This window comes from Trichomycterus rosablanca, chromosome 17, assembly GCF_030014385.1.
Source record: "Trichomycterus rosablanca isolate fTriRos1 chromosome 17, fTriRos1.hap1, whole genome shotgun sequence".
NCBI classification, from domain to species: Eukaryota; Metazoa; Chordata; class Actinopteri; order Siluriformes; family Trichomycteridae; genus Trichomycterus; species Trichomycterus rosablanca.
The window spans coordinates 19,693,439-19,717,866 of record NC_086004.1 but is presented as its reverse complement, the minus strand read 5'-3'; the positions used below and the strand labels follow the sequence as shown (position 1 = coordinate 19,717,866).

Below are 24,428 nucleotides of genomic sequence, written 5' to 3'. Positions count from 1 at the left end.
AAATGACAATATCTGTTGGGTGTAATGTACACTGTATAGTCTGTATAGAACTATTTGGGATACAGCCCATGTCCGTGCTGTACCGAATGAAGGATCCTTTACAGTAGATGGCGACACGCACTCTGAAGGAGAGAGGTGTGGATGAATCCTCCCTCTTCGAGTAGTTCCTTATCTTCGGAATGTTTATGGATTTTTTTGAAGAAAATATTAATTATTGTTGAAGATATTGTTCGGTTTCTTAACTAAAAATGAATATGAATTAGTTTAACACGACGTCTTCTGGAGGAGTAGTGACAGGACCAAGCTAAGGTAGGCTACGTTTGTTTTATCTGTAACTAGCTAACTGGCTAGCTAGATTATTGTGATTCTGACGAGCCTTTATACAGCAAATAACACATAATTTACACAGCGTTAAGTTATTGTACCCCCTTTTGCTACAGTTTAACATTAATTACAGTTTGTAGTGGATAATAAAATACGAAGAAACGTTAATGTATTAAAATATCTTGAACTGTCTGTCTGACAGGACGAGTCTGTTAGCTAAACCAGATAAAGCTAACATGTCTTGCCCTTAGGAAAACCAAGCTTCTGTGTAGTATCTTTAATGAATAGTTTTGAAATTGTCTTGTCAGAATAGACAATTAATTAGATTTTTAATTCGGGTTGATTTTGATAGACCCGCTGTCCCTATGTCAAGTTTTTTTTACTTTACTGTTTATATATATTTAGAAGAAGGTCACAGTATTCCCTTCAGGTCTGTACAAACTATGCAGTTTTTGCATCTACAGGTCCTTCTCAAAAAATTAGCATATTGTGATAAAGTTCATTATTTTCCATAATGTAATGATAAAAATTAAACTTTCATATATTTTAGATTCATTGCACACCAACTGAAATATTTCAGGTCTTTTATTGTTTTAATACTGATGATTTTGGCATACAGCTCATGAAAACCCAAAATTCCTATCTCAAAAAATTAGCATATCATGAAAAGGTTCTCTAAACGAGCTATTAACCTAATCATCTGAATCAACGAATTAACTCTAAACACCTGCAAAAGATTCCTGAGGCTTTTAAAAACTCCCAGCCTGGTTCATTACTCAAAACTGCAATCATGGGTAAGACTGCCGATCTGACTGCTGTCCAGAAGGCCATCATTGACACCCTCAAGCAAGAGGGTAAGACACAGAAAGAAATTTCTGAACGAATAGGCTGTTCCCAGAGTGCTGTATCAAGGCACCTCAGTGGGAAGTCTGTGGGAAGGAAAAAGTGTGGCAGAAAACGCTGCACAACGAGAAGAGGTGACCGGACCCTGAGGAAGATTGTGGAGAAGGGCCGATTCCAGACCTTGGGGGACCTGCGGAAGCAGTGGACTGAGTCTGGAGTAGAAACATCCAGAGCCACCGTGCACAGGCGTGTGCAGGAAATGGGCTACAGGTGCCGCATTCCCCAGGTCAAGCCACTTTTGAACCAGAAACAGCAGCACTGGACTGTTGCTCAGTGGTCCAAAGTACTGTTTTCGGATTAAAGCAAATTTTGCATGTCATTCGGAAATCAAGGTGCCAGAGTCTGGAGGAAGACTGGGGAGAAGGAAATGCCAAAATGCCTGAAGTCCAGTGTCAAGTACCCACAGTCAGTGATGGTCTGGGGTGCCATGTCAGCTGCTGGTGTTGGTCCACTGTGTTTTATCAAGGGCAGGGTCAATGCAGCTAGCTATCAGGAGATTTTGGAGCACTTCATGCTTCCATCTGCTGAAAAGCTTTATGGAGATGAAGATTTCATTTTTCAGCACGACCTGGCACCTGCTCACAGTGCCAAAACCACTGGTGAATGGTTTACTGACCATGGTATTACTGTGCTCAATTGGCCTGCCAACTCTCCTGACCTGAACCCCATAGAGAATCTGTGGGATAGTGTGAAGAGAAAGTTGAGAGACACAAGACCCAACACTCTGGATGAGCTTAAGGCCGCTATCGAAGCATCCTGGGCCTCCATAACACCTCAGCAGTGCCACAGGCTGATTGCCTCCATGCCACGCCGCATTGAAGCAGTCATTTCTGCAAAAGGATTCCCGACCAAGTATTGAGTGCATAACTGAACATAATTATTTGAAGGTTGACTTTTTTTGTATTAAAAACACTTTTCTTTTATTGGTCGGATGAAATATGCTAATTTTTTGAGATAGGAATTTTGGGTTTTCATGAGCTGTATGCCAAAATCATCAGTATTAAAACAATAAAAGACCTGAAATATTTCAGTTGGTGTGCAATGAATCTAAAATATATGAAAGTTTAATTTTTATCATTACATTATGGAAAATAATGAACTTTATCACAATATGCTAATTTTTTGAGAAGGACCTGTACATGACAATAAGGACACTGAAGCTGGGTTTGTGGTCTTCAACACTGGGGAAATGTCAAACTGGCATTTCAGAACTTATGATGGTCAATTTTAAATTATAAGCAGACATCTACTGACTGACACTGTATGGAGAACTGTTATTGTTTACAGGGAACCACAAAGCGAAGAAATCAATGCAACTGTAATCTGAACAGTTAGATTTGAATTAGGCTTAAAACGTTATCAAAGCAGAGTTTTTTCTGTGTGGAGTTTGCATGTTCTCCCCGTGTCTGCGTGGGTTTCCTCCAGGAGCTCCGGTTTCCTCCCACAGTCCAAAGACAAGCAAGTGAGGTGAATTGATGAAATGTTTGACATTAAACTTGTGAAGTGATGGATCTTGTGAAACGACCGTTTGTAGAGATGGACCGATCGGGGCACCGATTCCGATCTCCGATCTCCTTTCAGGGACATCGGCCGATAGCCGATTCCGATCTTGGGCAGTAAATAAACTTAAAAAGAGCCTCACAGTAAAGATAAACCGGAGCAGCGCGTGTGTGTGTGTGTGTTTGTGCCTTTAGAAGATACGCTTTGTTCACAGTATCGCTATAAGTGATTCATTGATTCATGAGTTGATTCGTTTTTATGTGAAGCGTAAGTTTCTCTTCTCAGTTATCTCTCCGTGTTTACTGTTATTAATTAAATGTCGTGGTTTTAAATAAACACCAGCTACTACAGAACATTTTGTGTGACTCTCTTACATTAAAAAGCTTAATTAAAAAGCTTAATTAAACTGCTATTACCACAGATCTGTAACCGAGTCAGACTCGTTCCGTCTAAGGAGCTAAACGTTTTCTAAAAGTTCAGCAGATGATCCGGAACTAACGAATTTGGTAATTAATAAACTTTTGCCTCGGATTGGCTCTGTAACGTCTTCTGTTCTCATCTACATCACAAGTAAGAACCGCTTACGATTTGAACCAGGAGTTTATATAACGTGCTGATAGAATCGACTCAGATGTGACCGGGTTGAATTATCTTTTTAAAGTAAATATTACAATCAGCAAAATTACATCGTAAGAGCTTTCACGATGGTTTCTGTACGATTGTTGATGAATGGTGATGTGATGGTTGGTGCTTCGTAGCTCAAAGTCTGGATCAATCCACTGAGCTGTTAACTTAACATGGTCTTTATATATCACACGATCGGATCGGCTACTTTTAGGAAATATCGCCGATCGCCGATAGCATATTTTGATTAAAAATCGGCCGATACCGATTCGTAGCCGATCGATCGTCCATCTCTAACCGTTTCTGTCATGAATGTAACCAAAGTGTGTAAAACATGACGTTAAAATCATAATAAATAATAAAATAAATATATACTGTACATAAATGTCTTCAGCTATGCAATATCATGCATTACTATGTTGCAAATGTGTCAGTACACATTTGGTAGCACAACACAAGCTGCATTGTGAGTGACTTTGTGTTTTTATGTCTGGTCTGTCTGGTCTGGCATAGTCTTTGCAAGTCAGAGCTTGTTTGGCAGTATAAACAAACTTAACGTAGTTGGCTTTACATTCACTCTGGGGTGGCACAGTGGCTTAGTGGGTAGCACTGTCGCCTCGCAACAAGAAGGTCCTGGGTTTGATTCCCAGGTAGGGCGGTCCGGGTCCTTTCTGTGTGGAGTGTGCATGTTCTCCCCGTGTCTGCGTGGGTTTCCTGCGGGAGCAAAGACAGTCTAAAAACATGCAAGTGAGGTGAATTGGAGAAACAAAATTGTCCATGACTGTGTTTGACATTAAACTTGTAAACTGATGAATCTTGTGTAACCATTTCTGTTATGAATGTAACCAAAGTGTGTAAAACATGACGTTAAAATCCTAATAAATATTAAATAAATAAATATAAATGCCTCCAGCTTTGCAATATCATGCATTACTATGTTGCAAATGTATCAGTACACATTTGGTAGCACAACAAAAGCTGCATTGGGGCCGCTCAGGTGGCGCAGCGGTAAAAAGACACGCTGCAACCAGAGCTGGATTCTGATACATCGCATCGAAACCAGCTCTGCCTCACCGGTCCGAGGCTGAGTGGCTGTATGAGCAGCGATTGGCCGGTTGCTCAGTTGGGGGGCGGGACAAAGAACCGGATGTGGGTCTCTCTCTGTCAGAATGCGATTACGACCTCTGCCGGCTGATTAGAGGCGCCTGCACAGAGATAAGGAAGAGTGCCCTTAGGGTGTGTCTCTCCGCATGCAACGCTAGGTGGCGCCAAACTCATAAATGTGTGGGTGGCAAAAATGCATCCGGCTGCTGCTCATGTTTCGGAGGGGATATGGGTTAGCTTCGATCTCCTCGGTCAGGGCAGGGTTCGGCATAGACAGAGAGGAAGCACGATGCAAATTGAACAACTGGATGCACTAAAGGGGGAGAAAAAGGGGGGGGGGAATTGTGTATTTGTGAGTGCTGCAGCAAAGTCAGCAATGTCTGACTGTGTTTTTATGTCCGGTCTGTCTGGTCTGTCTGGTCAGTCATGACAAAGTCTTTTCAAGTCAGAGCTTGTTTGGCAGCACAGTGGCTTGGTGGGTAGCACTGTCTCCTCACAGGAAGAGGGTTCTAAGTTTGATTCTCAAGTGGAGCAGTCAGGGTCCTTTCTGTGTGGTTAGCATGTTCTCCCCGTGTCAGCGTGGGTTTCCTCCGGGGGCTCTGGTTTCCTCCCACAGTCCAAAGTCATGCGAGTGAGGTGAATTGAAGATATAAAATTGTCCATGATTGTGTTTGATATTAAAGACATAAGTGTAACCAAAGTGTGTAAATGTGACTGATGATGTTAAAATCCTAAAAAATAAATAAATGCATGCTAGTACTTTTACTGGCCAGTGTGCCAGTGTGAGTAAAGACATTTTGGATCTACAGTATTTAAACTGGAATTAAAATGTGAACGCACCACAGCCTACACAAATGATCCTAAATGCTATTGTAGTAGTACTACTGTACTATACGTAAACAATGTTTTCTATTATGTATATTTTTTGACTTTATCTTTCAGTTCACATTTGCTAAAAAGTGTTCTTTTCCCTGTTACAGTGCTTTTGTTTCATAATGTGTGCATCAGTAAAATACAGCTCTCGGGGCCCTGCTCTCATCCCTCGCATGAAGACCAAGCATCGCATCTACTACATCACTCTATTCTCTGTGGTGCTGCTCGGCTTGATCGCAACTGGGATGTTCCAGTTCTGGCCACACTCTATAGAGTCCTCTACAGAGTGGACTCTCGACCGCCGCAGTGTGCATGATGCACCACTTGTTAAAATACTTGCGTCCAGTCCTATTCCTGAGAGGGGAGACCTTAGTTGTCGCATGCACACCTGCTTTGATGTCTACCGCTGCGGATACAACCCTAAAAACCGCATCAAGGTGAGATGTCTTAGACGTATTAATTTACAATGATAATGTTAATTCAGTTCTCATTAAGGAAATAATCATGTGTTTATTGTTTAACCAAATTTTTGTATACCATTTATTTATTGTCATTACATGTCCAAAATATTTTCTTTCTATAAATGAAACTTCTAAATTCTGGCTCTATAAAATAATGCTCATTTTATTTATTTACTTGTTTTTATAACTTCTGGTCCTTGGGGCAGCATGGTGACTCGGTGGGTAGCACTGTTACCTAACATGTCACCTCTGACACATGTACAATTGCTAACCACTTCTTTTTACCTGGCAGAGACTGTTGTAATCAGAGAACAGTATCACATCTGGAGAGAGTCACACTGTTCTCCCCATTATTCACTGTCTTTGTGCAGGCACCTTCTACCAGCCAGCAGATTGCAGCAGTAATGACATCCCTCTGACCATCCCTCCTGACAGACATAGCCAGTCTTGTCTGTGTAGGTGCCCGACTGGTTGATAGGAACATTATTTGTATTGTTATTACTAGTCAATAACCTAGTAAAAAAAGTGTGTATTTACACTTTAAAAGCTAAAGATTACAGATCATTAGTGGTCTGTAGCATGAGCTGCAAAGCACTGAAGAGCATCAGTGCTGTGTCGTTTAGTTTTTTAAAGAAGCTAGATATTCCCTTAATCTGTGTTAGAAAGGGCGTAAAAATACTCAGATTATCCAAAACATAAGGACCAGCCACCTAATATGCTGTCAGAATGGCTCTGACCCGACCTGCCCTGACAAGCCATTTGAAGAAATCCTGTGAAATAAGGTACCAGGACATTACCAGCAGGTTTTTCAACTTCTGTATTTTGTAAGGTGGATAATCCTGCAAGCAGTCTTTATTAGCGGGTAAATGATGAACCAGTGCCCAGCCATATGATCTTTTAAAAAATCATCCGTCGGACCCCTATATTTGCTCTGCTGTTTTGTTACGGTCCCTGAACAGGAGCACTTTGACTAGTCTGTGACTCTGCAGCTCTAGACACAGAAGGGTTTGATGCACTGTGTGTTGTGACACATTCACCTTTCATCCCCCACCCTTAATGTGTACTGTATTAGACGTTTCCAACCACATTTGTAGCACATAATCATCCATTTCTCCATATCCACAAGTAATTTAATCTCTAAAATAAGTAATTAAACTAATTATGAGCTTTATTTACTTTTATTTCCAACTGCGATCTGTTTTCATTGAAAAACATTCTGTTCATGTACTTTGTGTTTCCAGGTCTTCATCTATTCGCTCCAGAGGTTTGTGGATGAGGTCGGAGTTCCTATCAGCAGTGCTGGCCTGTCCCGGGAGTATAATGACCTGCTAAGTTCTATCTCAGACAGTGACTTTTACACTGATGATGTAACACGAGCATGTCTTTTTATACCCTCTGTTGATGTACTGAACCAGAACTCCCTGCGGATTCGGGAGACTGCTCAGGCTCTGGCCGTGTTACCAAGGTACACCTCCTAATTAATATCCTTTTAAGGACGAGTAATAGTGTTGTAAGCTGGGCTTTCCAATTCCTGACCCACCGCAAATGCAAAGTTATGAATGGATATGTGAAATCCTAACTCAAACGTGACTCCTTGGTTATTGTGACTCATTGCAGGAAGTTTAATGTTATCATCTATCTCCACATGGGTTTTCCATGAGCACTTAAATTCATTCATTCGTTCATTTTTACCAGCGTTTAATCCTGGTAAGGGTCGAGGTGGGTCCAGTTTTTGCTGAATCACTGGGAACTATGCAGTAACATACTCCTGACGGGACACAAATCCATCACAGGGCTGCGGCTATTTCACCCTCAGACATCAGCGAGTTTGGTCTGTATTTAAGAGCCTGACCGGCTGATAACACTTGAGGATTTAAACCCTGGATTCCAGCTGTAAAATGCAATTCTAATTAAAAATGTATGCTATTAGGTGTAGTGACTTGTTAGTTAGCTGTTTGAGTCATCTGACACTATTTGTGTAGTTTTCCAAAATATTGCCAGACACGTGTTGGCTAAAGCAGATATTTGTCTCTTGTGCTACTTCATGTCAGAAACCAATTACGTTTTGCCGATGTTTAAAATAGTCAGCACGATTGGCCGGTTGCTCAGTTGGGGGGCGGGACAAAGAACCGGATGTGGGTCTCTCTCTGTCAGAATGCGATTACGACCCCTGCCGGCTAATTAGAGGCGCCTGCACAGAGATGAGGAAGGGGGAGAAAAAGGGGAAACAATTAAAAAAAAAAAATAGTCAGCACTTCTTTGCTTATTTATTCCTTATTTATACCCTGTATGTTTTCAGATGGGACAAAGGGATGAATCATCTGCTGTTCAACATGTTACCCGGAGGACCTCCAGACTATAATACAGCTTTGGACGTGCCCAGAGACAGGTGAGTCTAAAACGTCCAAGATATTAAAATTCCATGAGTAAATGAAGTAATTTTTTTGCCCTCTTTTGAAATGAATTGGTCGTGGTCATTGCATTTCTAACGGCTGATAGATTCGGCAGAATGGAACGAATGAATTTTTCTGTCCACTAGAGGGAAGCAGAGAATTAGTCTTACTAGATTTGCCTTTGTGGTTTACTGCACTAAACGTATTGCACAGGTGTTGGAGTGTGTATTTTATTTAATGTTTTTTCTGGCATTGTACAGCTGTAGTACATAAAGTTGTACGGCATGTCGGTATACACAGTATATACAGTGTATCACAAAAGTGAGTACACCCCTCACATTTCTGCAGATATTTAAGTATATCTTTTCATGGGACAACACTGACAAAATGACACTTTGACACAATGAAAAGTAGTCTGTGTGCAGCTTATATAACAGTGTAAATTTATTCTTCCCTCAAAATAACTCAATATACAGCCATTAATGTCTAAACCACCAGCAACAAAAGTGAGTACACCCCTTAGTGAAAGTTCCTGAAGTGTCAATATTTTGTGTGGCCACCATTATTTCCCAGAACTGCCTTAACTCTCCTGGGCATGGAGTTTACCAGAGCTTCACAGGTTGCCACTGGAATGCTTTTCCACTCCTCCATGACGACATCACGGAGCTGGCGGATATTCGAGACTTTGCGCTCCTCCACCTTCCGCTTGAGGATGCCCCAAAGATGTTCTATTGGGTTTAGGTCTGGAGACATGCTTGGCCAGTCCATCACCTTTACCCTCAGCCTCTTCAATAAAGCAGTGGTCGTCTTAGAGGTGTGTTTGGGGTCATTATCATGCTGGAACACTGCCCTGCGACCCAGTTTCCGGAGGGAGGGGATCATGCTCTGCTTCAGTATTTCACAGTACATATTGGAGTTCATGTGTCCCTCAATGAAATGTAACTCCCCAACACCTGCTGCACTCATGCAGCCCCAGACCATGGCATTCCCACCACCATGCTTGACTGTAGGCATGACACACTTATCTTTGTACTCCTCACCTGATTGCTGCCACACATGCTTGAGACCATCTGAACCAAACAAATTAATCTTGGTCTCATCAGCCAATAAGACATGGTTCCAGTAATCCATGTCCTTTGTTGACATGTCTTCAGCAAACTGTTTGCGGGCTTTCTTGTGTAGAGACTTCAGAAGAGGCTTCCTTCTGGGGTGACAGCCATGCAGACCAATTTGATGTAGTGTGCGGCGTATGGTCTGAGCACTGACAGGCTGACCCCACACCTTTTCAATATCTGCAGCAATGCTGACAGCACTCCTGCGCCTATCTTTCAAAGACAGCAGTTGGATGTGACGCTGAGCACGTGCACTCAGCTTCTTTGGACGACCAACGCGAGGTCTGTTCTGAGTGGACCCTGCTCTTTTAAAACGCTGGATGATCTTGGCCACTGTGCTGCAGCTCAGTTTCAGGGTGTTGGCAATCTTCTTGTAGCCTTGGCCATCTTCATGTAGCGCAACAATTCGTCTTTTAAGATCCTCAGAGAGTTCTTTGCCATGAGGTGCCATGTTGGAACTTTCAGTGACCAGTATGAGAGAGTGTGAGAGCTGTACTACTAAATTGAACACACCTGCTCCCTATGCACACCTGAGACCTAGTAACACTAACAAATCACATGACATTTTGGAGGGAAAATGACAAGCAGTGCTCAATTTGGACATTTAGGGGTGTAGTCTCTTAGGGGTGTACTCACTTTTGTTGCCGGTGGTTTAGACATTAATGGCTGTATATTGAGTTATTTTGAGGGAAGAATAAATTTACACTGTTATATAAGCTGCACACAGACTACTTTTCATTGTGTCAAAGTGTCATTTTGTCAGTGTTGTCCCATGAAAAGATATACTTAAATATCTGCAGAAATGTGAGGGGTGTACTCACTTTTGTGATACACTGTATATACAGTGTATCACGAAAGTGAGTACACCCCTCACATTTCTGCAAATATTTCATTATATCTTTTCATGGGACAACACTATAGACATGAAACTTGGATATAACTTAGAGTAGTCAGTGTACAGCTTGTATAGCAGTGTAGATTTACTGTCTTCTGAAAATAACTCAACACACAGCCATTAATGTCTAAATAGCTGGCAACATAAGTGAGTACACCCCACAGTGAACATGTCCAAATTGTGCCCAAAGTGTCAATATTTTGTGTGACCACCATTATTATCACTGCCTTAACCCTCCTGGGCATGGAATTCACCAGAGCTGCACAGGTTGCTACTGGAATCCTCTTCCACTCCTCCGTGATGACATCACGGAGCTGGTGGATGTTAGACACCTTAAACTCCTCCACCTTCCACTTGAGGATGCGCCACAGGTGCTCAATTGGGTTTAGTCCATCACCTTTACCTTCAGCTTCCTTAGCAAGGCAGTTGTCATCTTGGTGGTTGTGTTTGGGGTCGTTATCCTGTTGGAAAACTGCCATGAGGCCCTGTTTTCGAAGGAAGGGGATCATGCTCTGTTTCGGAATGTCACAGTACATGTTGGAATTCATGTTTCCCTCAATGAACTGCAGCTCCCCAGTGCCAGCAACACTCATGCAGCCCAAGACCATGATGCTACCACCACCATGCTTGACTGTAGGTAAGATACAGTTGTCTTGGTACTTCTCACCAGGGCGCCGCCACACATGCTGGACACCATCTGAGCCAAACAAGTTTATCTTGGTCTCGTCAGACCACAGGGCATTCCAGTAATCCATGTTCTTGGACTGCTTGTCTTCAGCAAACTGTTTGCTGGCTTTCTTGTGCGTCAGCTTCCTTCTGGGATGACGACCATGCAGACCGAGTTGATGCAGTGTGCGGTGTATGGTCTGAGCACTGACAGGCTGACGTCCCACGTCTTCAACCTCTGCAGCAATGCTGGCAGCACTCATGTGTCTATTTTTTAAAGCCAACCTCTGGATATGACGCCGAACACGTGGACTCGACTTCTTTGGTCGACCCTGGCGAAGCCTGTTCCGAGTGGAACCTGTCCTGGAAAACCGCTGTATGACCTTGGCAACCATGCTGTAGCTCAGTTTCAGGGTGTTAGCAATCTTCTTATAGCCCAGGCCATCTTTGTGGAGAGCAACAATTATATTTCTCACATCCTCAGAGAGTTCTTTGCCATGAGGTGCCATGTTGAATATCCAGTGGCCAGTATGAGAGAATTGTACCCAAAACACCAAATTTAACAGCCCTGCTCCCCATTTACACCTGGGACCTTGACACATGACACCAGGGAGGGACAACGACACATTTGGGCACAATTTGGACATGTTCACTGTGGGGTGTACTCACTTATGTTGCCAGCTATTTAGACATTAATGGCTGTGTGTTGAGTTATTTTCAGAAGACAGTAAATCTACACTGCTATACAAGCTGTACACTGACTACTCTAAGTTATATCCAAGTTTCATGTCTATAGTGTTGTCCCATGAAAAGATATAATGAAATATTTGCAGAAATGTGAGGGGTGTACTCACTTTCGTGATACACTGTATATACACTTACACCCACACAGATCAACCATAACATTTAAACCACCTCCTTGTTTCTACACTCACTGTCCATTTTATCAGCTCCACTTACCATATAGAAGCACTTTGTAGTTCTACAATTACTGACTGTAGTCCATCTATTTCTCTACATACTGTTTTAGCCTGCTTTCAGTGACACTGACATGGTGCTGGTATGAGGGGGTAAGACACAGCAATGCTGATGGAGTTTTTATACACCTCATTGTCACTGCTGGACTGAGAATAGTCCACCAACCAAAAATATCCAGCCAACAGCGCCCCGTGGGCAGCGTCCTGTGTCCACTGATGAAGACCTAGAAGATGACTGAAACAGCAGCGATAGACACACACTAACACACCACCACCATGTCATTGTCACTGCAGTGCTGAGAATGACCCACCACCTAAATAATACCTGCTCTGTGGTGGTCCTGTGGGGGTCCTGACCACTGAAGAACAGAGTAAAAGGAGGCTGAAAAAGTGTGTAGAGAAATAGATGGACTACAGTCAGTAATTGTAGAACTACAAAGTGCTTCTATATGGTAAGTGGAGCTGATTAAATGGACAGTGAGTGTAGAAACAAGGAGGTGGTTTTAATGTTATGGTACTTTGGAATAGTTAAATTGCCTGAATCTAAAGACAATGTGGATTGAAACGTCAAGCCTGTGCCAGAATATCCATGAAGTAGTTTGAACTTGGATTTGGTGTATATTTGATGCAGCACACTTGACGTTTTCACCAACCTACAGGAATGATTCTCTTCAGCATATTTGATTTGGGACCAGCACTAACACCATTCACCTTCCCTATTTGTGAACCCAACCTTTGATCCTAACCCCCAGAACTTCGGTAGCGTGACTTTCACCATTGTGTGAGCTCACTTTCAGAAAACCCGCAATAAACCTTATTGCAGGACAATGAAGTGCATTTTTAAATCATTCTATCCAGCGGTATTTAAATAATTTTATTCAGCATAAATCATTAGGATCCCTAGACAGTTTGACAATGTATTTTTGAATCACGTTTACTACTTGTCTATTTTAAAGGTCTGGATACTTTTTGCCTTCATAAATATAACTCATGAGCTTTTTACAGGATATGCTTACATACAGAATTCTTATATTCAACAACATTGCATGCATTTCATGAAACGTGATATAGCTGGATGGAAAAATAAACCGTACATACAATAGCTACGATACGTTTCATTGGTTCAAGAGAGATCAAAGAAGCATCTAAGAGAAGTCATGAAAGAGAAGAACAGTGGAGTGCAGAGAGCAGACAGACATACATAATCTCCTGGTATTTACTGCTACACATCCCGTGGTTCTTAGCCTGTTTTTGGCTCCTCAGTCGCTTTTTGGTTGGAAAAAAGGTGCGTTTTATGTACCAGAAAGCTCTAAAATGGGGAACACTTATCTGAAGCTGTAGAGAATTTCCTGGATTTATCCAGCTGTGCACCATTTGGAGTGCAACCCTGACAGGAACATCTGTCAGTCTGCGTGTATGTGCGTGGGTAGATTACAAGACAGCATGTGCTGCTTTGTTTGTGTTTTGCAGCTTTTCAGTTAGTGTATGAATATGGTTCTCAATCAGTGTCTTCCTCCACAGTGAACTCTAGTTTAATAGGTTGATTCAGTCGGACGTTTCTGGAATGTCCCTGGACAGTTGTTTCCAGTCGGACAAGACAATGCTTATGTCAGCTGGCTTGGAAAGAGACCTATAACCCTGGAACTGATAAGCTGACACACATTTGTAATCACTGTCAGAGCTGGACTAACTCTTGTTATAGTTTGTGGTTTTTGGCTCAGTAATATTTTTCGAGGTTTGAACAGCATGTATGATTTGGCGACCACCCAACTAGTATGAGAAAGCCGAACCCTAGCTTCTTGTGTTGTCATGGCGGCTAGGCTTGATAGCTAGAGAGCTAACTAGTTCCCATCAATATAGAATTAAATCATGGGCTATAAGGTTTATCTCCAGTACAGCTTACTAATATTCATCTAAGTTGAACTCTAAGCTGGCAATAAAATTGTCCAGTATCTAATCTGTAGGGTGCTTGGGTTTAAATCTCAGCATGATTGGCTAGAAGCCCTGCAATCGATTGACGCCCTGTCCAGGGTATTCCTGCCTTGTGTCGGTTGATGACACGAACACGGTTGTTGATAAATGAAATTTACATTTGCGGCATCTAGCAGACGCTTTTATCCAAAGTGACACACTCATCACTGACTACAGTTCAAGCAATTGAAGGTTAGGGGCCTTGCTCAGGGGCCCAACAGTGGCAACTTGTTGACAGTGGGGCTTGAACCGCCAACCTTACGTTTACTAGTTCGGTACCTTAACAGCTGAGCTACCACTGCCAAGAAATGAAGAGCTCTCTCCCATGTATAAGCCAACATGCTGCCACTCATTCATTCGTTTTCATGTTAACACCACTGGTCAGGGTTGTGGTTAGGGCTATCGCGCTAACCGCAATTTTGAAATATCGCGGTATAGACCAGCCAACCGCAGGGCATGCCAAGCAACCGCATCACCGCGATATTCATGTTTTTCTTTTTTGTTTTTTTTTGCAGGGTCCATCTTGTTTTATACGCTTACAATCGGGCGTAATAAATGTTAAATAAATGAAAAACATGTTGGTTCTTCCAGCGCGCATGATAATGCAGGTTTAAACTCTTACAGACTTTATTCTTTATTCTATTTTTTTTACCATATTTTGATTAGATGTGCGTTTCAAATATTTAGCCTAAACTCTTTTTTTTTTCGTTTCAAAGTGTACAGTGTATCACAAAAGTGAGTACACCCCTCACATTTCTGCAGATATTTAAGTATATCTTTTCATGGGACAACACTGACAAAATGACACTTTGACACAATGAAAAGTAGTCTGTGTGCAGCTTATATAACAGTGTAAATTTATTCTTCCCTCAAAATAACTCAATATACAGCCATTAATGTCTAAACCACCGGCAACAAAAGTGAGTACACCCCTAAGAGACTACACCCCTAAATGTCCAAATTGAGCATTGCTTGTCATTTTCCCTCCAAAATGTCATGTGACTTGTTAGTGTTACTAGGTCTCAGGTGTGCATAGGGAGCAGGTGTGTTCAATTTAGTAGTACAGCTCTCACACTCTCTCATACTGGTCACTGAAAGTTCCAACATGGCACCTCATGGCAAAGAACTCTCTGAGGATCTTAAAAGACGAATTGTTGCGCTACATGAAGATGGCCAAGGCTACAAGAAGATTGCCAACACCCTGAAACTGAGCTGCAGCACAGTGGCCAAGATCATCCAGCGTTTTAAAAGAGCAGGGTCCACTCGGAACAGACCTCGTGTTGGTCGTCCAAAGAAGCTGAGTGCACGTGCTCAGCGTCACATCCAACTGCTGTCTTTGAAAGATAGGCGCAGGAGTGCTGTCAGCATTGCCGCAGAGATTGAAAAGGTGGGGGGTCAGCCTGTCAGTGCTCAGACCATACGCCGCACACTACATCAAATTGGTCTGCATGGCTGTCACCCCAGAAGGAAGCCTCTTCTGAAGTCTCTACACAAGAAAGCCCGCAAACAGTTTGCTGAAGACATGTCATCAAAGGACATGGATTACTGGAACCATGTCCTATGGTCTGATGAGACCAAGATTAATTTGATTGGTTCAGATGGTCTCAAGCATGTGTGGCGGCAATCAGGTGAGGAGTACAAAGATAAGTGTGTCATGCCTACAGTCAAGCATGGTGGTGGGAATGCCATGGTCTGGGGCTGCATGAGTGCAGCAGGTGTTGGGGAGTTACATTTCATTGAGGGACACATGAACTCCAATATGTACTGTGAAATACTGAAGCAGAGCATGATCCCCTCCCTCCGGAAACTGGGTCGCAGGGCAGTGTTCCAGCATGATAATGACCCCAAACACACCTCTAAGACGACCACTGCTTTATTGAAGAGGCTGAGGGTAAAGGTGATGGACTGGCCAAGCATGTCTCCAGACCTAAACCCAATAGAACATCTTTGGGGCATCCTCAAGCGGAAGGTGGAAGAGCGCGAAGTCTCGAATATCCGCCAGCTCCGTGATGTCGTCATGGAGGAGTGGAAAAGCATTCCAGTGGCAACCTGTGAAGCTCTGGTAAACTCCATGCCCAGGAGAGTTAAGGCAGTTCTGGGAAATAATGGTGGCCACACAAAATATTGACACTTCAGGAACTTTCACTAAGGGGTGTACTCACTTTTGTTGCCGGTGGTTTAGACATTAATGGCTGTATATTGAGTTATTTTGAGGGAAGAATAAATTTACACTGTTATATAAGCTGCACACAGACTACTTTTCATTGTGTCAAAGTGTCATTCTGTCAGTGTTGTCCCATGAAAAGATATACTTAAATATCTGCAGAAATGTGAGGGGTGTACTCACTTTTGTGATACACTGTATATCTAGCCTAGGCTAGAAGCTAAATTAAAATCTTTTTTTAATAGAGAAAAGACGCGCATCCCTGCTCTGTTCTGTATTTAACATTAAACACGCATTTCATTGGTCTTAAAGCTGTCTCATCTTTGTCATTATAAAGCAATAATATATCGAATCATAGCCTAACAATAAAGCTTGTTTATATAGCTCTAAAATCCAGATTAATTAAGTAATTTTCAAAAACAAAAACAAAAAAAATATGGCGATATCACCGCATACCGCGATATTGAGGCAGGTTGAATATCGCAAGGAGAAATTCTTTCACCGCGACAGCCCTAGTTGTGGTGGGGCTGGTTTCCCTGTAATCACAGAGCGCAATGCAATATCTTATTCCAGATAGGATGTCAGTCCATTGTGGGGCATAATACAGAAATACAATAATACAATAAAACACCGATTTCTGATGTAAATGTCATAAAGTTGACAACATGGCATTATAAAAACAAACAAACAAACCATTGCGATGCATCAGCTACCTCCCCTCCTACCTGAAACGCAGCCACTCACGTCTGTATATACAGTGTATCACAAAAGTGAGTACACCCCTCACATTTCTGCAGATATTTAAGTATATCTTTTCATGGGACAACACTGACAAAATGACACTTTGACACAATGAAAAGTAGTCTGTGTGCAGCTTATATAACAGTGTAAATTTATTCTTCCCTCAAAATAACTCAATATACAGCCATTAATGTCTAAACCACCGGCAACAAAAGTGAGTACACCCCTAAGAGACTACACCCCTAAATGTCCAAATTGAGCACTGCTTGTCATTTTCCCTCCAAAATGTCATGTGATTTGTTAGTGTTACTAGGTCTCAGGTGTGCATAGGGAGCAGGTGTGTTCAATTTAGTAGTACAGCTCTCACACTCTCTCATACTGGTCACTGAAAGTTCCAACATGGCACCTCATGGCAAAGAACTCTCTGAGGATCTTAAAAGACGAATTGTTGCGCTACATGAAGATGGCCAAGGCTACAAGAAGATTGCCAACACCCTGAAACTGAGCTGCAGCACAGTGGCCAAGATCATCCAGCGTTTTAAAAGAGCAGGGTCCACTCAGAACAGACCTCGCGTTGGTCGTCCAAAGAAGCTGAGTGCACGTGCTCAGCGTCACATCCAACTGCTGTCTTTGAAAGATAGGCGCAGGAGTGCTGTCAGCATTGCTGCAGAGATTGAAAAGGTGGGGGGTCAGCCTGTCAGTGCTCAGACCATACGCCGCACACTACATCAAATTGGTCTGCATGGCTGTCACCCCAGAAGGAAGCCTCTTCTGAAGTCTCTACACAAGAAAGCCCGCAAACAGTTTGCTGAAGACATGTCAACAAAGGACATGGATTACTGGAACCATATCCTATGGTCTGATGAGACCAAGATTAATTTGTTTGGTTCAGATGGTCTCAAGCATGTGTGGCGGCAATCAGGTGAGGAGTACAAAGATAAGTGTGTCATGCCTACAGTCAAGCATGGTGGTGGGAATGCCATGGTCTGGGGCTGCATGAGTGCAGCAGGTGTTGGGGAGTTACATTTCATTGAGGGACACATGAACTCCAATATGTACTGTGAAATACTGAAGCAGAGCATGATCCCCTCCCTCCGGAAACTGGGTCGCAGGGCAGTGTTCCAGCATGATAATGACCCCAAACACACCTCTAAGACGACCACTGCTTTATTGAAGAGGCTGAGGGTAAAGGTGATGGACTGGCCAAGCATGTCTCCAGACCTAAACCCAATAGAACATCTTTGGGGCATCCTCAAGCGGAAGGTGGAGGAGCGCAAAGTCTCGAATATCTGCCAGCTCCGTAATGTCGTCATGGAGGAGTGGAAAAGCATTCCAGTGGCAACCTGTGAAGCTCTGGTAAACTCCATGCCCAGGAGAGTTAAGGCAGTTCTGGGAAATAATGGTGGCCACACAAAATATTGACACTTCAGGAACTTTCACTAAGGGGTGTACTCACTTTTGTTGCCGGTGGTTTAGACATTAATGGCTGTATATTGAGTTATTTTGAGGGAAGAATAAATTTACACTGTTATATAAGCTGCACACAGACTACTTTTCATTGTGTCAAAGTGTCATTTTGTCAGTGTTGTCCCATGAAAAGATATACTTAAATATCTGCAGAAATGTGAGGGATGTACTCACTTTTGTGATACACTGTATATGTAGATGCCCCATTGACTAATACCATGCTGTTGATTTAAACCCTGAATTTCAGTTGTATTAGCATTGCTCCATTCAAGCGTCTGCGTCCACAGAATTGGTTGGGAGTTTTCCAAACTCAGTTACATGTGTACTGTTTTGAGTTGCTTTAGACTTTGACATCTTGGACATTTTGACTAACCAATTGCTAGCTGAATTGCTGAAGGATTGCTAGGACCGCCTCATAGTGCAAATTAACCAGTAAACATAAGGCAGTTGAATGCTTCGCGAATGTAAGTTAGGTAGGGCCTTAGCTATGTATAATAAAAGTGAGAAACATGGTTCACATCTTTGCCAGTAATTGCTTAGCTTTATAGCAGCACCAAACTGTTAAATAGTTTGGATTAAAAAGTATGGCAATGGTTTGTTGTCCAGAGCTCTGCTTGCTGGAGGAGGATTCTCCACATGGACCTATAGACAAGGCTATGATGTCAGCATTCCTGTTTACAGCCCACTGTCAGCTGAAGTCGACCTTCCAGAGAGACAGGCAGGGTACGTTTTTTTTTTCTCCTATTTGCCCATTTTACCACTCCCTTGCTTTACTGTGACTGTGCTCTAAATGATTTTTTTCACTCTGCATTTCAGACCACGTCACTACTTTATATTGTCCACTCAGACAGCCATCCATCGAGAGTATCGCATGGAGCTGGAGAAGCTAAAGGAAGAAAATGGAGAGTCGATACTTCTCCTGGACAAATGCAGTAACCTCTCTCAGGGCATGCTTTCAGCCAGGAAACGATGCTACAAGGGCCAGGTGTATGAATATCCCCAGGTCCTACAGGTGGGTGATAACCAGAGTAGCCGATTCTGTATTCTGTAACATTTGTGGCACATTTTTTCTTGCTATAGATTAAAGCATACGCTGGTATAATAAAGGTTATTTACCCCAGGTTCTACCTTATTCAGAGGTTTACACAGTAGATCATCCAGGTCTGCATACCAGACTGTTTGGCCACCCCCACCCTTCAGACATAACTAATCTTGTCTATGTAGATGCCTGGCCGACAGCACCACTGAGATTCCAGACAAGGATCTCAGTAGTAGTTACCTGAGCACCCTAAATCTAAGAGGTGATTTGCATTAAAAACGTTTAGCATGAGTAATGACTAAGCTCTGTCTTTTACCTTATACCAATTTAAACTTTGTAGTTTTTGTTATTGATTTCAGTGCTCAGGTGGTGCAGCGCTTTTAGAACACTTGAATTGCTATGTGTTTTATATGTGATACGTCACAGCTGAAGGAAATTAAGGCTTGTTATTGAGTTCACCATGGTTTAATCATGTTGTAACCCAACTTTCGGTCTTTACTGACTAGTAGGATTTAAGATCACTATTATGTTGGGGTTGAAAAATTGCGACACAGCTGTATTACCAAAATATACGGCTACTCTATAATACTACAAAATACAACATTATTTCTTTTTATTTGCTTTATCATTCAACTAATAAAGACTTCATTTGAAGTCATGAATACTTCTTTCTTTGGGGGTGGGGGGTTTGAATATTTCCGATTGCAGCTGTATTAAATAACAACAGAAATAAGTGGGTAGCACTGTTGCCTCATAGCAAGAAGGTCCTGGGTTTGATTCCCAGGTGGAGCGATCTGGGTCCTTTCTGTGTGGTTTGCATGTTCTCCGTGTCTGCATGGGTTTACTTCGGGTGCTCCGGTTTCCTCCCACAGTCCAAAGACATGCAGGTGAGGTTAATTGGAGATACTGAATTGTCCATGACTGTGTTTGATATAACCTTGTGAACTGATGAATCTTGTGTAATGAGTAACTACCGTTCCTGTCAGGAATGTAACCAAAAGGTATAACACATGCCGTTAAAGACTTCATTTGAAGTCATGAATACTTCTTTCTTTGGGGGTGGGGGGTTGAATATTTCCGATTGCAGCTGTATTAAATAACAACAAAAAATGGATATTGTAGAAGTGATGTCAAGTTCAACATAAATAAACTGACATGCTGTTTCCGTGGCATTTATACATCCCTGTTCACTCTGCTGTAGGAGTCCTCATTTTGTGTGGTGTTACGTGGAGCTCGACTCGGCCAGGCCGCACTCAGTGATGTACTGCAGGCAGGTTGTGTTCCGGTCATCCTGGCGGATTCGTACATTCTACCCTTTTCTGAGGTGCTGGACTGGAAAAGGTATAACCACCAAATGTCTTAATTAACACAATATAATTTATTTAATATTTATTTCTGATCTCAGATTAATGCCTGTTTTGTGTTATAGTGTAACATTAAGTGATTGTTTTTGTGTATGCTTGTGTCTTTTTAGAGCATCAGTAGTTATTCCAGAGGAAAAGCTTCCAGAGATGTATACCATTTTAAAAAGTATTCCCCATAGACAGGTGGAGGAGATGCAAAGACAGGTAAGAGGGTGGCTGGTATGTTGAATTGTTTTGTTGAAAAGATCTTTTGCAATTTTAGGAAAGTTGGGACACAACATAAAAATGACATTATTACAATTCTTAACTTACAAGCACAATTCCAAAAAAGCTGGGACAGTAGGAGACATAACGGCCACCCAGGTGGCGCAACGGTAAAACACGCTAGCACACCAGAGCTGGGATTTCGAATACATAGTATCGAATCTCATCTCTGCCATCCGGCTGGGCTGGGCGGCCACATGAACGACGTTTGGCTGTTGTTCACAGGGTGGGATAAGCCAGACCAGGGTTCCTCATAACTGGTGCAATTACAACCTCTGTCTGCGCAGAGTTGAGGAATAATGCTGATCACGGTGTGGCTCTCCATGCACAAGGCTGATCCGCATATGAACTCGCCTCGTGCCAGTGAAAAGATGCACACGTGTCGGAGGGGCTGTGTGTCAGTTGCTTCGTTCCTCAGTCAGCAGTGGAGGGTTGTATGAGTAGAGGTGAAGCGTAAGCAATCAGGGTCATTGGATATGACTAGATTAGGGGAGAAAATTGGGGGGGGGGACGACAACAATAACAACAATACAGTTTTTTCCAATTAAGGAAATACTAATAAGTTTTAAATAAAATAATCTATTAATGATGGCTCCTGTCCCTTCATATCATCCTAACAAACCCCCTCAAGTATAGCACCCTCATATTTGCACTACCAAACTAATTTGGAGGTCATACAGCAATGAGTAGTTCATTCATTTGGCATGTTTACCACCGTGTAAACATGGTCAGGGTTGCGACAGGTCCAGCTTTTTTGGAATTGGCTTGTTCCTCTCACACTACAAATTTTAAATGACAGTCAGGTTAGGGAATCGGGCGGCACGGTGGCACTGCGACTTGGGTAGCACTGTCGCCTCACAGCAAGAAGGTCCCGGGTTCGTTCCCCAGGTGGGGCGGTCCAGGTCCTTTCTGTGTGGAGTTTGCATGTTCTCCCCGTGTCTGCGTGGGTTTTTATCTGGGTGCTCCGGTTTCCTCCCACAGTCCAAAAACATGCAGCCAGGCTAGTTGGAGACACTGAATCGTCCTATAGGTACCTAGCCGCTAGGATGCATAAACCAGTGCATTGTAGTGCCGGTCCCAAGCCCGGATAAATAGGGAGGGTTGTGTCAGGAAGGGCATCCGGCGTAAAAACTGTGCCAAATCAATAATGCGGATCACGATCCGCCGGCGACCCATAACAGGAGGACATATAGAGAGATTTAGGTTAGGGGATTGGCTAGGCAAAAAAGTTTTTGATAGGTAAAGTTTCCACTTATAGTCACTTTATAATACTGTGACTGCTGTCGTTATTATTATAAGCATGAGATCTTGTATAGTGCACCTGTCCAGAGACAATTTGTGTTTCCATTAGCTTTTTTACCTGCAAAACCACTCTGAACCAAGTGTCCTGACAGGACAGTATTAAATTGTTTATTCTAGCTCCTTCTTTTTATTGAATTGTTTAATTCTATTCTTGAGAACGGGTTGTTTTATTACTTTCACTTGTGAGTGAACTATTCCACCAGTGGCATAACATTTTAGTTGAACTTTGTATTTTGAGGTCTGAGGATGGATTGTGCCATTTTCATATGTTCACCAACAGAGGGTGCAGTCATCTACTGATGCTCTTTAAATATCCTGGACCCTTTAGTCAAAATCAGAATTTTGCCATTACTTGCTTGGAGTTTGCATTTCTTTTTAATGTAGAAACAATTTTTAACTCTGTAAATACTTCTTTAGAGATGTGTGGAGGGTAATATGTTTCCACCACTGAAGTATAGAGGATGTCGGAGAGGCAGGGTGACTGCCTGTTTCAGTAAGCGGCAGCAATATGCATTTATAGCAGGAAAACCACCTTGTTTTTGCTTTTGAAGAGGTAATTTACATTTACATTTTCAGCATTTAGCAGATGCTTTTATACAAAGCGACTTACAATTATGACTGAACATAATTTTGAGCAATTGAGGGTTAAGGGCCTTGCTCAGGGGCCCAACAGTAGCAACTTGGCGGTGGTGGGGCTTGAACCAGTACCTTAACCACTGAGCTATCACTGCCCTAGGTAATGTTAAAGGTAATGTTACTTTTGGTTAAATAATATGTTATATGAGTTTTAAACAGCTGCTGGATGTTAAAAATGTAGAAGACTGCAGCGAAGCCAATCTGAACCAAAGTGTGCTGAAGTGAGACTCCCTAGAGCGTTATTGGGTTAACCCATATGCCTCACACATGCCTCATTAGGGAGGAGTTAGCACTGTGATTTCCTAATCAAAGCAATTTGGCACTAGGCTTCAGTTATCCTGTATCAAACCATATATAAATAAACATACTGTATAATGTATGGCTGGACAGTTCTGGACTTTTTGTCAGTGCACATAAAAAAATCCCACTGTAGTGTATATGTTTGTGGTAAATTACACTAGTCCATTACTGCCGGGATCCAGGGTTCAAATCTCCGGTGCTGTGGGCCTGTTAGATACAGAAATGACGTCTACATACAGACATGATTATCCATGTCTAAAGGGAATGACTGAGGCTCTGTTATTGATTGGCGTCTTGTCTGGGGTGTGTTACAGCATTGCGTCCAGTGATTTGGAGGAAACTGATGATAAAATGAAATTATATGAAATATGTTTGCAAATTTTAATAATGGCTTTTGTGGACGAAGGCGTGCTTTGGAAAGTAATTTTTTTTTGTAAAAATGGTTAAAAAAAAAACCCACTTTAATAATACAGGGATTTGTTTTTATAATATACATCATGATACAGTATTCCAATACAATCATTCCAGTTGTGGTAACTCAAGCGGTTGCAATTCAGAATAGGGTTAGAAATAGGGTTAGGTGTGTAAAAGGATTGTGCGTATTTTTGACCATCACAGGAGAGTAGTCAATTATCTTTCCCCTCATGCAACCCTGTCTCCTTGCTTCTCATAAAAATTCTTGCTGGCGTATGAATGGGGCGGGTTTGTAGTTTGGTGGGTGCGTTTTTCTCTCTTCCTTCTCCCAGTCGGAAAGGAAACTTTCATCACTGGCTGATTTATGGGCGGCCGCGCTCCCCCCGGGATCAGAAAGTCTTTTTGAATCTTCTTTCCTTCTCCATAAAAAGAAAAGCTGTTTTTGTGTTGCTTTATTTCTTCAGTGTTTAAGTGCCAGGCTCTGGGGGGCTGGGAAAGGGAAAAATTGAGTGCTTTACTAATGCTACATCGAGCTTTCTGTAGACCATATGACAGCAAACATGCCAGCCAATAAAACTGAAAATCTGCTCAACAACGACGGGAACCTGGCAAAACAAAGGAGCACATTTTTTGTCAGTTACGCCTCAGGATTTGTGCTCTTGAGACTGGATAGTAAAAGAATGTGTAGTTATTACCTTGAAGGACTGTTTGTTATGTCACAGTATAATGTTTTATGCTACTAATGTTGTTGATCTTTTTCATGACAAAATAAGCAAACATGAATATTTAAGCACATTTTCATTCTGCAGCATGATCGATTATGAGGAAAACATCCTTTGGTCTTGGGTTTGACAAAGAGTAACAGAGTTTGACCTTTGAACTTGAGCTCTTGCCCTCGTCACGGGTTTGGAGCTGAAGAGCAATGCCTCTGCAA

At 42.3% G+C, this 24,428-nt stretch overlaps 1 protein-coding gene across 1 annotated transcript in view; it reads left to right on the top strand.

Moving 5' to 3' along the window:
• The first annotated feature begins 227 nt into the window (after window positions 1–227).
• ext2 (exostosin glycosyltransferase 2) overlaps window positions 228–24,428 on the top strand; it is a 54,533-nt gene continuing 30,332 nt past the window's right edge. Inside the window, exons 1-8 of the mRNA XM_063012904.1 lie at window positions 228–309; window positions 5,436–5,765; window positions 7,031–7,254; window positions 8,089–8,178; window positions 18,782–18,898; window positions 18,992–19,187; window positions 20,416–20,555; window positions 20,689–20,782. Of these exons, the coding sequence (XP_062868974.1) occupies window positions 5,451–5,765; window positions 7,031–7,254; window positions 8,089–8,178; window positions 18,782–18,898; window positions 18,992–19,187; window positions 20,416–20,555; window positions 20,689–20,782 (1,176 nt within the window). The 5' untranslated portion in view covers window positions 228–309; window positions 5,436–5,450. The remainder of the gene's footprint in view (window positions 310–5,435; window positions 5,766–7,030; window positions 7,255–8,088; window positions 8,179–18,781; window positions 18,899–18,991; window positions 19,188–20,415; window positions 20,556–20,688; window positions 20,783–24,428) is intronic.